Raw genomic sequence first — 15,116 nt, forward strand, 5'->3', positions numbered from 1 at the left:
GTTTAATTGCCACTATGATTCAAACATACTTATGTGGAAACAACTAGCTACCCCATTTAATTTAATATTTACGTTGTAAGTCAACTCTCTGGCTGGTTAAGTTAGCATTAGCCTAGCTAGCTAACATCCCCGACCATGCGCTCACTAAGTTACTCTCCTCCTGCTAAAGAAGAGGTCTGTTGGACTGAGAAAGAGGGACTGTGGCAGAACGTTGTCGTGAAAGAGGAAGAGGAGGATGTTACATTACAAAGACAAGTAGAAGGTGAGGCTGTTACCGTGAAAGAAGAAGTGAAAGACGAGGAAGACGCTTTCAGAGTGAAAGACGAGGAGGAAGATGCCGTTTTTGGATTGGAGGATGAAGTGAAAGAAGATGAAGACGTTTTTGGAATGAAGGATGAAGAGGGGGAGATTACTGTCACATTAGAGGAGGACGAAGAAGAGAAGACTGGAGATCTGATTAACATTAGTAAATACAGTGAGTACTATCTAATAAAACAGGGACATTGATCTGATTAACACCAGTAAATACAGTGAGTACTATCTAATAAAACAGGGACATTGATCTGATTAACACCAGTAAATACAGTGAGTACTATCTAATAAAACAGGGACATTGATCTGATTAACACCAGTAAATACAGTGAGTACTATCTTATAAAACAGGGACATTGATCTGATTAACACCAGTAAATACAGTGAGTACTATCTAATAAAACAGGGACATTGATCTGATTAACACCAGTAAATACAGTGAGTACTATCTAATAAAACAGGGACATTGATCTGATTAACACCAGTAAATACAGTGAGTACTATCTAATAAAACAGGAACATTGATCTGATTAACACCAGTAAATACAGTGAGTACTATCTAATAAAACAGGGACATTGATCTGATTAACACCAGTAAATACAGTGAGTACTATCTTATAAAACAGGGACATTGATCTGATTAACACCAGTAAATACAGTGAGTACTATCTAATAAAACAGGGACATTGATCTGATTAACACCAGTAAATACAGTGAGTACTATCTTATAAAACAGGGACATTGATCTGATTAACACCAGTAAATACAGTGAGTACTATCTAATAAAACAGGGACATTGATCTGATTAACACCAGTAAATACAGTGAGTACTATCTAATAAAACAGGGACATTGATCTGATTAACACCAGTAAATACAGTGAGTACTATCTAATAAAACAGGGACATTGATCTGATTAACACCAGTAAATACAGTGAGTACTATCTAATAAAACAGGGACATTGATCTGATTAACACCAGTAAATACAGTGAGTACTATCTAATAAAACAGGGACATTGATCTGATTAACACCAGTAAATACAGTGAGTACTATCTTATAAAACAGGGACATTGATCTGATTAACACCAGTAAATACAGTGAGTACTATCTAATAAAACAGGGACATTGATCTGATTAACACCAGTAAATACAGTGAGTACTATCTAATAAAACAGGAACATTGATCTGATTAACACCAGTAAATACAGTGAGTACTATCTAATAAAACAGGGGCATTGATCTGGTTAACACCAGTAAATACAGTGAGTACTATCTTATAAAACAGGGACACAAACTCTGCAGTTGTTGAACTAATGTGTGATTTTTAAAAGGGCATTCTACACTTGAATATGTTTTTGTACTGTATGAATTGTTCATGACGTCCTCCAGGGATTTTTTAACTTTTCCTGTTGAAAAGTGATATATAAATACAGTAAATTATAAACACACTAAAGGGAAACAAATAAATGTTTTGCGCAAAATAGTGTTTTTTTAACAACTGCAAACTAGAAGGAGTGAATGATGTCATAGTAAGGCCTTCAAGGAGTTGGCTTGATGGGAAGTCGTGATGTCCTCCAATAGGAGACTGATCTTCATGTGAATATTCATTATTCTTTTTAAAATCCTTCCTGTTCTGTCAAGTTGGTTGTTGATCATTGCTAGAAAGCCATTTTCAAGTCTTGCTATAGACTTTCAAGATGATTTAAGTCCAAACTGTAACTAGGCCACTCAGGAACATTCAATGTCATCTTGGTAAGCTCCTCCAGTGTAGATTTGGCCTTGTGGTTTAGGTTATTGTCCTGTTAGGACAGTTTTTTGTATTCAGATCTCTGAAATGCTCTCTACCTACGTAACATTTAGTGTCTCCTTATGTTACGCTGGGGAAACAGTTTTCATGGGCACAGAAATCCTAAATCATTTCAGAGTTTGCTAAATCCAATGGTTCTAACCGAGAGTCACCTTAACTTTATTGACACCCAAATGGATACTGTCATTAATGTGGTTCTTCAATAATTACACATAATTCTTAATACTGTAGCTGTTTAGTTACAGTCACATGTTCAACTATAATCAGCTGATCCAGGAAATCATTTTCTGAATGACAGTCACATGACAAACATCACGACATGCAACAACAACCAAAGTGCTTCTTCATTCATTACTCTGGTAAAGACAGTTATGCCGTTCTCCATGTTGGATCCAACATCCCTAACAAATTTATGTTTATAAAGTGTTATTGTCTGCTTGATTTACTGTAGGGTCTTGTTAGTCTGTTTGGACACAGAGATACTTAGCTCATAATGTGTAGAGAACTGTTCCTTGATGGATAGGCTATTGTACAACACACAGAGCTATTTTCCTATATTCAGGACATTTAGAATGACAACACATTACAGAGTAGCCTAGTGGGATTATTCACAAAATTATCTGGTGATCAGGTTATGAAATGTCATGACAAAGACATTTTAATTTCCATGTTTCACCTGAAATATTAAATGATTTATAGTCCTACGTCTATGTTATTGTTAGGTGAAGTTATGGGTCCTACAGTAGGTCTATGTTGTTGTTAGGTGAAGTTATGGGTCCTACAGTAGGTCTATGTTGTTGTTAGGTGAAGTTATGGGTCCTACAGTAGGTCTATGTTATTGTTAGGTGAAGTTATGGGGCCTACAGTAGGTCTATGTTGTTGTTAGGTGAAGTTATGGGTCCTACAGTAGGTCTGTGTTGTTGTTAGGTGAAGTTATGGGTCCTACAGTAGGTCTATGTTATTGTTAGGTGAAGTTATGGGGCCTACAGTAGGTCTATGTTATTGTTAGGTGAAGTTATGGGTCCTACAGTAGGTCTGTGTTTTTGTTAGGTGAAGTTATGGGTCCTACAGTAGGTCTATGTTGTTGTTAGGTGAAGTTATGGGTCCTACAGTAGGTCTATGTTGTTAGGTGAAGTTATGGGTCCTACAGTAGGTCTATGTTGTTGTTAGGTGAAGTTATGGGCCAATTTGGCAAACAGTGTACAAACCCTCATTGTCAGGCTGATGTTAAAGCCAAAGAGCATTTTACTGGTTGAAGTGTTTTTTAAGTGTAAAGCAGTTGATTTGCGACAATAACACAAACATATTAAGCAGGAGGTTCAAACGAGCTTTACAATTATAATCCAAAAGTAATGTGAAATGCACTCATAAGCAACCTGTAAATGGAGGCTATTTTTGCTGTCAGCCTATGAGAACTCCCCTGAGTTTCCCCCACGGTGCTGAATTAGTGAATAGACACAGAGCTTAATGTGAGTTTCCTTGAGTAGCATCCTGATATGCGCTGTAATATTCAGAATACATTGTGAAAAACTAAAATCTTTGCTCACCATTTTTGCTCCAGGCAGATATACTACATCCATAACTAGTGGTTTCCTCATTACCAGATATACTACATCCATAACTAGTGGTTTCCTTATTACCAGATATACTACATCCATAACTAGTGGTTTCCTCATTACCAGATATACTACATCCATAACTAGTGGTTTCCTCATTACCAGATATACTACATCCATAACTAGTGGTTTCCTCATTACCAGATATACTACATCCATAACTAGTGGTTTCCTCATTAGCAGATATACTACATCCATAACTAGTGGTTTCCTCATTAGCAGATATACTACATCCATAACTAGTGGTTTCCTCATTACCAGATATACTACATCCATAACTAGTGGTTTCCTCATTAGCAGATATACTACATCCATAACTAGTGGTTTCCTCATTACCAGATATACTACATCCATAACTAGTGGTTTCCTCATTACCAGATATACTACATCCATAACTAGTGGTTTCCTCATTACCAGATATACTACATCCATAACTAGTGGTTTCCTCATTACCAGATATACTACATCCATAACTAGCTGTTTCCTCATTAGCAGGGAGGTGTTTCTGCAACCAGTCACATTGTGTGCGCATTGCCCTCGTGCTGCAATTTTAGCAAACACAGGGCCTATATTGGAAACCAAAAGTCATCTGGCACACTGCTTAGGATTTCAACAACTTTAATAACTTATTTCTAGTTACTACTAATGTGAAAACAAGACAAAATATGATTGTTGCTAAGTTGACTGTCTTAATGGTCAAATAATTTAACAGACGTCAATTGTTGTATAACTTCATGGGTACGACCTTTTACCTCAAATAAACAGTGGATTTCTGCTGTTGTGGGACTTTAACCATCTGTCTGACTTTGTTGTTCACACAGGAGAGAGGCGGGACAGTCGTGGGTCCTCTGAGGAGCCTCAACAACCTCATGATGCTGACGAGGCAGAGAAGAGTCTCTCCAGATCAGAACACCTCAATAAACACCAGCAGAGATCCACAGGGAAGAGAACTCACTGCTGCTCTGACTGTGGGAAGAGATTCACCTCATCAGGCATTAAAATTCATCAGAGAACACACACAGGAGAGAAATCTTATAGCTGTGGTCAATGTGGGAAGAGTTTTACTGACTCTAGTGGTCTGACGAAACACATGAGAATACACACAGGAGACAAACCTTATAGCTGTACTCAATGTGGGAAGAGTTTTGTTCAATCTGGCCAGCTGACACGACACCAGAGAATACACACAGGAGAGAAATCGTATGGCTGTACTCAATGTGGGAAGAGTTTTGTTAAATCTACAGATCTGACAGTGCACCAGAGAATACACACAGGAGAGAAACCTTATAGCTGTACTCAATGTGGGAAGAGTTTTGTTCAATCTACAGATCTGACAGTGCACCAGAGAAGACACACAGGAGAGAAACCTTATAGCTGTACTCAATGTGGGAAGAGTTTTGTTCAATCTGGCCAGCTGACATTACACCAGAGAACACACACAGGAGAGAAATCTTATAGCTGTGATCAGTGTGACAAGAGATACTTTGATAAAAGCTCTCTGATCAAACATCAGAAAATACATGAAGGAGTTGTTTCATGATATCAATGAATTAATGTCACAATGTAGAATGTTTTAACATTGTAGAAGGAGTATTTTAATGATGTCACAATGTAGAATGTTTTTAACATTGTAGAAGGAGTATTTTAATGATGTCACAATGTAGAACCCTAAATGTTTGTCCCCTGTTCTATTGATTTCAACATGATATGGATATTAGCCTCAGGGGGAAAATCCAGGCTCTGAAATGGAAGAGTTACTATTTATGTGATTTAACAAAAAGTGACTAACACAAAAAGAGTTGTGTTACACTTACCACGTTGGTGACCCACTGGAATCAAAATGTATCTGGCTGTTTTCTACAAATTGTCCTCTAACCAGGGATGTACACATTATTCCCAGATTACGTGTGATTTTTGAGCTGTTAGTTTTAACAGGACGCGCAACCTCATCTCCCTCCTCTCGGCACAATTGATTTCAACATGATATCGATGAGTTATGACAAATAAGTGTTGTGTTCCTTTGTTTAGGGACCCCTAAATTTAAATGCATCACTCCATAATGTAGCTGACTGTCTTCTGCAGGTTGTCTAACCAGTGAGGTGAAATATATCTCCATTTCCATGTGTTTTTTGTTTTGTTGTGTTAGTTTGAAGAGCAGGTTCAACCTGATTTCCCCCCAAATGGATATAAGATTTGTGTTTTGCGTTTAGCTAGTGCGTTGCCATGGATCTTTATTTATTTTGGCTGCATGTTTTTCCGTATTGGAGATTTTTTTTTTGTTTGGGCTCGTTCCAAGGAGACGAGAGTTCTAGAGGCTAGTGGGATTTAGGAAGACGAGAGTTCTAGAAGCTAGTGTTTTTTAGGTAGACGAGTGTTCTAGAAGCTAGTGAGTTTTAGGAAGAGGAGAGTTCTAGAAGCTAGTGAGTTTTAGGAAGACGAGAGTTCTAGGAAGACGAGAGTTCTAGAAGCTAGTGAGTTTTAGGAAGAGGAGAGTTCTAGAATCTAGTGAGTTTTAGGAAGACGAGAGTTCTAGAAGCTAGTGAGTTTCAGGAAGACGAGAGTTCTAGAAGCTAGTGAGTTTTAGGATTCTATAGAAAGAAAAAGGAGAAACAAATAATCCTATTGTATATTATTATTTAGAAATACGTGTTTTTTCTTGTTTTTAATTGTTGACAGCCAGTAGACACCATGTTTATATTGGTGAAGGTGAATCATTGTAGTTGATTATAATGTGAAATGGAAGTTGTTTTCCGTTGGTGGTGAGCAAATTTGTCCAAAAGAAATATAGGATATATTTGTTGTCTTAAGGGGGAAGGTGTTACAGGCTTTGGTTTTTCTATTTATGTTTTGAGGTTGGACTTTAGCACGTCTAGCTCGTTAGCCCGTCTAGCTCGTTAGCACGTCTAGCTCGTTAGCCCGTCTAGCTCGTTAGCACGTATAGCTCGTTAGCCCGTCTAGCTCGTTAGCACGTCTAGCTCGTTAGCACGTATAGCCCGTTAGCAGGTCTAGCTCCGTCAGCACGTCTAGCTCGTTAGCACGTAGGACGCACTGATTGGTGTCACCTCGTTAGTCAGTATGTGTTACACCTGTGCTGGCTTGTCCATCTCGTTAGTGGGAAGGTGTTTCACCTGAGCTGGTCCAGGTTCTATTTAAGAGTGTCTGGCCCAGTGCTCCAGTTGTCTTGATACATGTGGAGAGTCAACACCTTTAGTTGCTCCACCTTTTTGGTTTACTTCCTGTCTTTAAGTTTGGTGTGGGTTTTTCTTTTGTTTTCCTCTTCTTGGGCAGATTTAGTGGGTCTCATGGTGGGTGTCTTTTATGTCCCAGTTGTTGTTACTAGTCAACTTCCAGTGGACACCCCCATAGTGTCTTTCAGAGCCCCTCCTAAAAAACAAGTTATATTTTGGGTTGGATGTTGCATCCAATTAATATTTTAGTCAATGTCATTTCCTTAGAATGTTCATTAGTCTTTCAGTTGTTAGTCTTCTGTTTGTTGTGTTCTAAATATTTTCATTTTTATTTATTTTTTCCTGTGAAGCCATTGTGTTGCATCCGTGTCTGAAATGTGCTGTATAAATAAAACTTAATTTGATTTCAACAAATGAACCCAATGACTGACCAATCAACAAACTCTTGGTCCCTCTTAGTATGAACAATATTAAAACATTCTACATTGTGACATCATTAAAATACTCCTTCTACAATGTTTAAACATTCTACATTGTGACTTTAATTCATTGATATCATGAAACAACTCCTTCATGTATTTTCTGATATTTGATCAGAAGTCTTTTATCAGATTATCTCTGGTCACAGCTATAACATTTCTCTCCTGTGTGTGTTCTCTTGTGTACTGTCAGACCGCTAGATGAAACAAAACTCTTCCCACATTGATTACAGCTATAAGGTTTCTCTCCTGTGTGTGTTCATCGGTGTATTGTCAGATAGCTAGATTGACTAAAACTCTTCCCACATTGACCACAGCTATAAGGTTTCTCTCCTGTGTGTATTCTCTTGTGTTGAGTCAGATGGCAAGATTGACCAAAACTCTTCCCACATTGACCACAGCTATAAGATTTCTCTCCTGTGTGTGTTCTCTGATGAATTTTAATGCCTGATGAGGAAGTAAATCTCTTCCCACAGTCAGAGCAGCGGTGAGTTCTCTTCCCTGTGGATCTCTGCAGGTGTTTCTTGAGGTGTTCTGATCTGGAGAGACTCTTCTCTGCCTCGTCAGCATCATGATGTTGCTGAGGCTCCCCAGAGGATCCACGATAGTTAAGTATCTCTCCTGCGTGAACAACAAAGACAGACAGATGATTAAAGGCCCACAACAGCGGTAATCCACTGTAAAAGGTGATGCCAACAGCGGCGCCATGATGTTGGACAACAATTGACGTCTGTAATGAATGTTAAAATTATTTGACATTTGCCTTAAAATGAGCAAGAAAAGTCATATTTTGTCTTGTTTTCACATTAGTAGTAACATCGATGATTGTAGGCTAGAAATAAGTTATTAAAGTTGATGAAACTCTAAGCAGTGTGCCAGACGATTTTTGGTCTCCAATATAGGGCCCTTTCTGTGTTTGCTAATATTGCGCTTTGCCATCAGCCTGACAATGAGTGTTTGTCCACTAAGTGTTTAACATAACTTCTCCTAACAACAACATAGACCTACTGTAGGACCCATAACTATAACATAGACCTACTGTAGGACCCATAACTTCACCTAACAATAACATACCTACTGTAGGACCCATAACTTCACCTAACAACAACATAGACCTACTGTATGACTCATAACTTCACCTAACAACAACATAGACCTACTGTAGGACCCATAACTTCACCTAACAACAACACAGACCTACTGTAGGACCCATAACTTCACCTAACAACAACATAGACCTACTGTAGGACCCATAACTTCACCTAACAACAACATAGACCTAGGACTATAAATCATTTAATATTTCAGGTGAAACATGGAAACTAAAATGTCTTTGTCATGACAATTCATAACCTGATCACCAGATAATTTTGTGAATAATCCCACGAGGCTACTCTGTAATGTGTTGTCATTCTAAATGTCCTGAATAAAGGAAAATAGCTCTGTGTGTTGTACAATAGCCTATCCATCAAGGAACAGTTCTCTACACATTATGAGCAAAGTAGGGATGTTGGATCCAACGTGGAGTGTATCTCTGTGCACAAACAGAGTAACGAGACCCTACTGTAAATCAACCAGACAATAATACATTATAAACATCAATTTGTTAGGGATGTTGGATCCAACATGGAGCACGGCATAACTGTCTTTACCAGAGTAATGAATGAAGAAGCACTTTGGTTGTTGTTGCATGTCGTGATGTTTGTCATGTGACTGTCATTCAGAAAATGATTTCCTGGATCAGCTGATGATAGTTGAACATGTGACTGTAACTAAACAGCTACAGTATTAAGTATTGTGTGTAATTATTGAAGAACCACGTTAATGACAGTATCCATTTGGGTGTCAATAAAGTTAAGGTGACTCTTGGTTAGAACCATTGGATTTAGCAAACTCTGAAATGATTTAGGATTTCTGTGCCCATGAAAACTGTTTTCCCAGCGTAACATAAGGAGACACTAAATGTTACGTAGTTAGAGAACATTTCAGAGATCTGAATACAAAAAACTGTCCTAAAAGGACAATATCCTTAACCACAAGGCCAAATCTACACTGGAGGAGCTTACCAAGATGACATTGAATGTTCCTGAGTGACCTAGTTACAGTTTGGACTTAAATCATCTTGAAAGTCTATGGCAAGACTTGAAAACGGCTTTCTAGCAATGATCAACAACATACTTGACAGAACAGGAAGGATTTTAAAAAGAATAATTAATATTCACATGAAGATCAGTCGCCTATTGGATGACATCACGACTTCCCATCAAGCCAACTCCTTGAAGGCCTTACTATGACATCTCTCACTCCTTCTAGTTTGCAGTTGTTAAAAAAACACTATTTTGCTCAAAACATTTACTTGTTTCCCATTAGTGTGTTTATACTTTACTGTATTTATATCACTTTTCAACAGGAAAAGTGAACAATTCATACAGTACAAAAACATATTCAAGTGTAGAATGTCCTTTTAAAAATCACACATTAGTTCAACAACTGCAGAGTTTGTGTCTCTGTTTTATTAGATAGTACTCACTGTATTTACTGGTGTTAATCAGATCAATGTCCCTGTTTTATTAGATAGTACTCACTGTATTTACTGGTGTTAATCAGATCAATGTCCCTGTTTTATTAGATAGTACTCACTGTATTTACTGGTGTTAACCAGATCAATGTCCCTGTTTTATTAGATAGTACTCACTGTATTTACTGGTGTTAACCAGATCAATGTCCCTGTTTTATTAGATAGTACTCACTGTATTTACTGGTGTTAATCAGATCAATGTCCCTGTTTTATTAGATAGTACTCACTGTATTTACTGGTGTTAATCAGATCAATGTCCCTGTTTTATTAGATAGTACTCACTGTATTTACTGGTGTTAACCAGATCAATGTCCCTGTTTTATTAGATCGTACTCACTGTATTTACTGGTGTTAATCAGATCAATGTCCCTGTTTTATTAGATAGTACTCACTGTATTTACTGGTGTTAACCAGAACAATGTCCCTGTTTTATTAGATAGTACTCACTGTATTTACTGGTGTTAACCAGATCAATGTCCCTGTTTTATTAGATAGTACTCACTGTATTTACTGGTGTTAACCAGATCAATGTCCCTGTTTTATTAGATAGTACTCACTGTATTTACTGGTGTTAATCAGAACAATGTCCCTGTTTTATTAGATAGTACTCACTGTATTTACTGGTGTTAATCAGATCAATGTCCCTGTTTTATTAGATAGTACTCACTGTATTTACTGGTGTTAATCAGATCAATGTCCCTGTTTTATTAGATAGTACTCACTGTATTTACTGGTGTTAATCAGTTCTCCAGTCTTCTCTTCTTCGTCCTCCTCTAATGTGACAGTAATCTCCCCCTCTTCATCCTTCATTCCAAAAACGTCTTCATTTTCTTTCACTTCCTCCTCTTCTTTCACAATAACATCCTCCTCCTCTTTCACTCTGAACGCGTCTTCCTCTTCTTTCTCTGTAACGTCTTTCTCTTCTTCTTTCACGGTAACAGCCTCACCCTCTACTTCTTGTTGTATTGTGACATCCTCCTCTTCCTTCTCCTCTTTCACGACAATGTTCAGCCCCAGAGCTTCTTTCTCCGTCCAACAGACCTCTTCTTTAGCAGGAGGAGAGTAGCTTAGTGAGCGCATGGTCGGGGATGTTAGCTAGCTAGGCTAATGCTAACTTAACCAGCCAGATAGTTGACTTACAACGTAAATATTAAATTAAATGGGGTAGCTAGTTGTTTACACATAAGTATGTTTAAATCACAGTTACAATTAAACCAGGAAAGTGTCTAAAGAACTTGAATGTTCCGACTTTGTCAGCCAGCGAGCTACCGAGGTGGCTGCAGTTGTTGAAGAAGCGTTCCGTCCACTAGATTATACGTCACACTAGAAACATCGCCTGAAAGACACATATCGCCATCTGCTGTCTGGAGGGAGGAAACGCAGTTGAGGAGGGAAAACTATTTTTATTCTTCATTGAATTATAATATTATAAAGCAGTTTAGGGAAACGTTTTTTTCTCTCCATTAAATATTAATATTATATCAACACGTATAAAGAGCAACAAGTGCTGTTTGATTAATTCAGTTTTTTTATGAGAATTTAAAACAAACTCTACATCTACTCCACATCTGTATTTCTGACTCAGTCAAAAAACAAGATATCAAAATAAGCACCTAGTTATTAATACCCTTGATAAAGATGAGCAAAAATGTATAAAATAAATACACCACTACCAGGATATTTTAGCCCAAAACCTGGTTACCTCTCTGCTAGGAGGCTGAAACTTGGCCATAAGTGGATCTTCCAACAAAACAAAGAAACTGTAAATTGGGCACAAAATCTAAAATGTTCTATGGCCAACTCAGTCTTCGGACTTGAACTCCATTGAAAACCTGTGGTTTGAATTGAACAGGGCAGTCCATAAGACAGACTAAATAAATCAAGGACCTGGAGAGATTCTGTATGGAGGAAGGGTCTAAGATCCCACCCAATGTGTTCTCTAATCTCATTAAACATTTCAGTGTTGTTATCCTCCCAAGGGGAGGGTGCTGGAGTATTGAAAACATGGGTAGCAATAATTCAGACCCCTGCCTTTTGAGAATTACATGTTAAACTAAATCTCTTTCTCTGAGCAATTGTATTAGTATAAAATAATATAATTTCCCTTTTTTTTGGTGTAACAATACATCATGTAGATGTATATAATGAACAGACTAGGTCTATACTGCTCCTACATGGTGTAACAATACATCATGTAGATGTACAGTGGGGGGAAAAAGTATTTGATCCCCTGCTGATTTTGTACATTTGCCCACTTACAAAGAAATAATCAGTCTATAATTTTAATAGTAGGTTTATTTGAGCAGTGAGAGACAGAATAACAACAACAAAAAATCCAGAAAAATGCATGTCAAAAATGTTATAAATTGATTTGCATTTTAGTGAGGGAAATAAGTATTTGACCCCCTCTCAATCAGAAAGATTTCTGGCTCCCAGGTGTCTTTTATACAGGTAACGAGCTGAGATTAGGAGCACACTCTTAAAGGGAGTGCTTCTAACTGTAAAGGGATAATTCCAGTACAGTACATGTGTAAAGGGTGTAGAGGGATAATCCCAGTGCAGTACATGTGTAAAAGGATAATTCCAGTGCAGTACATGTGTAAAGGGATAATTCCAGTGCAGTACATGTGTAAAGGGTGTAGAGGGATAATCCCAGTACAGTACATGTGTAGAGGGTGTAGAGGGATAATCCCAGTGCAGTACATGTGTAAAGGGTGTTGAGGGATAATTCCAGTGCAGTACATGTGTAAAGGGTGTAGAGGGATAATCCCAGTGCAGTACATGTGTAAAGGGTGTAGAGGGATAATCCCAGTGCAGTACATGTGTAAAGGGTGTAGAGGGATAATCCCAGTGCAGTACATGTGTAAAGGGTGTTGAGGGATATTTCCAGTACAGTACATGTGTAAAGGGTGTAGAGGGATAATTCCAGTGCAGTACATGTGTAGAGGGATAATCCCAGTGCAGTACATGTGTAAAGGGTGTTGAGGGATAATCCCAGTGCAGTACATGTGTAAAGGGTGTTGAGGGATATTTCCAGTACAGTACATGTGTAGAAGGATAATTCCAGTGCAGTACATGTGTAGAAGGATAATTCCAGTGCAGTACATGTGTAAAGGGTATTGAGGGATAATTCCAGTGCAGTACATGTGTAAAGGGTATTGAGGGATAATTCCAGTGCAGTACATGTGTAAAGGGTGTAGAGGGATATTTCCAGTGCAGTACATGTGTAAAGGGTGTTGAGGGATAATTCCAGTGCAGTACATGTGTAAAGGGTGTAGAGGGATATTTCCAGTGCAGTACATGTGTAAAGGGTGTTGAGGGATAATCCCAGTACAGTACATGTGTAAAGGGTGTAGAGGGATAATCCCAGTGCAGTACATGTGTAAAGGGTGTTGAGGGATAATCCCAGTGCAGTACATGTGTAAAGGGTGTAGAGGGATAATCCCAGTGCACTGGTTATTGACTGGAGACTTAAAATGCTGAAAACAGGTCCCTAGTGGAATGACAACAACATGGCTGCTTGTTAAAGAAGAGATGGAGAGAGAGACAGAGATAACCATATACATTGCACATGGACCGTAAGAAATCCTGAATGTATTGAAATGCCTGGGCTCGCAGGGGATGTGTTAATTCATAACCCATCATTTATACCTGTTAATTCATAACCCATCATTTATACCTGTTAATTCATAACCCATCATTTATACCTGTTAATTCATAACCCATCATTTATACCTGTTCATTCATAACCCATCATTTATACCTGTTAATTCATAACCCATCATTTATACCTGTTAGTTCATAATCCATCATTTATACCTGTTAATTCAGGGGCGGTTCAGGCAGGCTGGCACGCTCCCTGACCTAACTTGGCAGGAACTAATGGGAATCCATAATAAATACAAATACTTTATCAATATATTTGTGTCTCTTTACTCTTGGAATCTAAAATGCTAATTGGCATCAAAGTAGACGACATGCAAGACTACAAATCCCTGCGAGCTCCTGCATGTCATCTCTAGCCAACACCTTTCACAGAACAGTTCACTGAATTGTCCATTGAAATACATTTTGACACTTTAATCATTGCTACATTAAGGCCTGATTGCTGGAGTGCTGCAGAGATGGTTGTCCTTCTCGAAGGTTCTCCCTTCTCCAGAGAGTAACTCTGGAGCTCTGTCAGAGTGAACATCGGGTTCTTGTTCACCTCCTTGACCAAGGCCCTTCTCCCACGATTTCTCAGTTTGGCCAGGCGGCCAGCTCTAGGAAGAGTCTTGGTGGTTCCAAACTTCTTCCATATAAGAATGATGGAGGCCACTGTGTTCTTGGGGACCTTCAATGCTGAAGAAAGTTTTTGGCTCCTTTCCCCAGATCTGTTTCTCGAAACAATCCTGTCTCAGAGCTCTATGGACAATTCCTTTGACCTCATGGCTTGGTTTTTGCTCTGACATGCACTGTAAACTGTGGGACCTTACATAGACAGGTGTGTGCCTTTCCAAATCATGTCTAATCAATTGAATTTACCGCAGGTGGACTCCAATCAAGTTGTAGAAACATCTCAAGGATAATCAATGGAAACAGGATGCATCTGAGCTCAATTCTGAGTCTCATAGCAAAGGGTCTGAATACTCAAGTAAATACATTTGAAAAAATGTTTTTTTAAAAAAACTTTTTGGTTTGTCATTATGGGGTATTGTGTGTAGATTGATGAGGGGAAACAGTTATTACATTTTAGAATAAGGCTGTAATGTAACAAAATGTGGAAAAGTGAAGGGGTCTGAATACTTTACGAATGCACTGTATACCACTGGTAGAGTTTTCTATCATTGGCAGTTTTGTACACAGTCATGTGATACGTGGTATAGAAAAGTCCAATCTTAGGAGAGTACATGGGAGGCACTATACTGTGTGTCTGCAGTTGTCTATCTGGTCAAAAACACTGATACAGGTGCCCCTCCACCCTCTGGTGGGATGGATCATGTCTACAGAGAAACTTAGATTCAAATACTTAGATATGTGTGTATTGGGTATATGTTGTGAAATTGTTAAATATTACTTGTTAGATATTACTGCACTGTTGGAGTTAGAAACACAAGCATTTCAATACACCCGCAATAATATCTGCTTACCAAGTG

At 38.3% G+C, this 15,116-nt stretch overlaps 1 protein-coding gene and 1 pseudogene across 1 annotated transcript; one reads left to right on the forward strand and one right to left on the reverse strand.

Annotated features, from left to right (window-relative positions):
- The first annotated feature begins 4,470 nt into the window (after positions 1 to 4,470).
- On the forward strand, positions 4,471 to 6,697 carry LOC145876062 (uncharacterized). The gene is made up of 2 exons (XM_082971835.1): positions 4,471 to 4,474; positions 4,558 to 6,697. Exons 1-2 carry the CDS (start codon positions 4,471 to 4,473, stop codon positions 5,274 to 5,276), a joined length of 723 nt encoding a protein of 240 aa, XP_082827961.1. The 3' UTR covers positions 5,277 to 6,697.
- Positions 6,698 to 6,982: 285 nt separating this feature from the next.
- LOC145876063 (uncharacterized) overlaps positions 6,983 to 15,116 on the reverse strand; it is a 150,587-nt pseudogene continuing 142,453 nt past the window's right edge.

The sequence above is a fragment of the Salmo salar genome, unplaced genomic scaffold (assembly GCF_965601325.2).
Source record: "Salmo salar unplaced genomic scaffold, fSalSal1 ptg000432l, whole genome shotgun sequence".
NCBI lineage: Eukaryota > Metazoa > Chordata > Actinopteri > Salmoniformes > Salmonidae > Salmo > Salmo salar.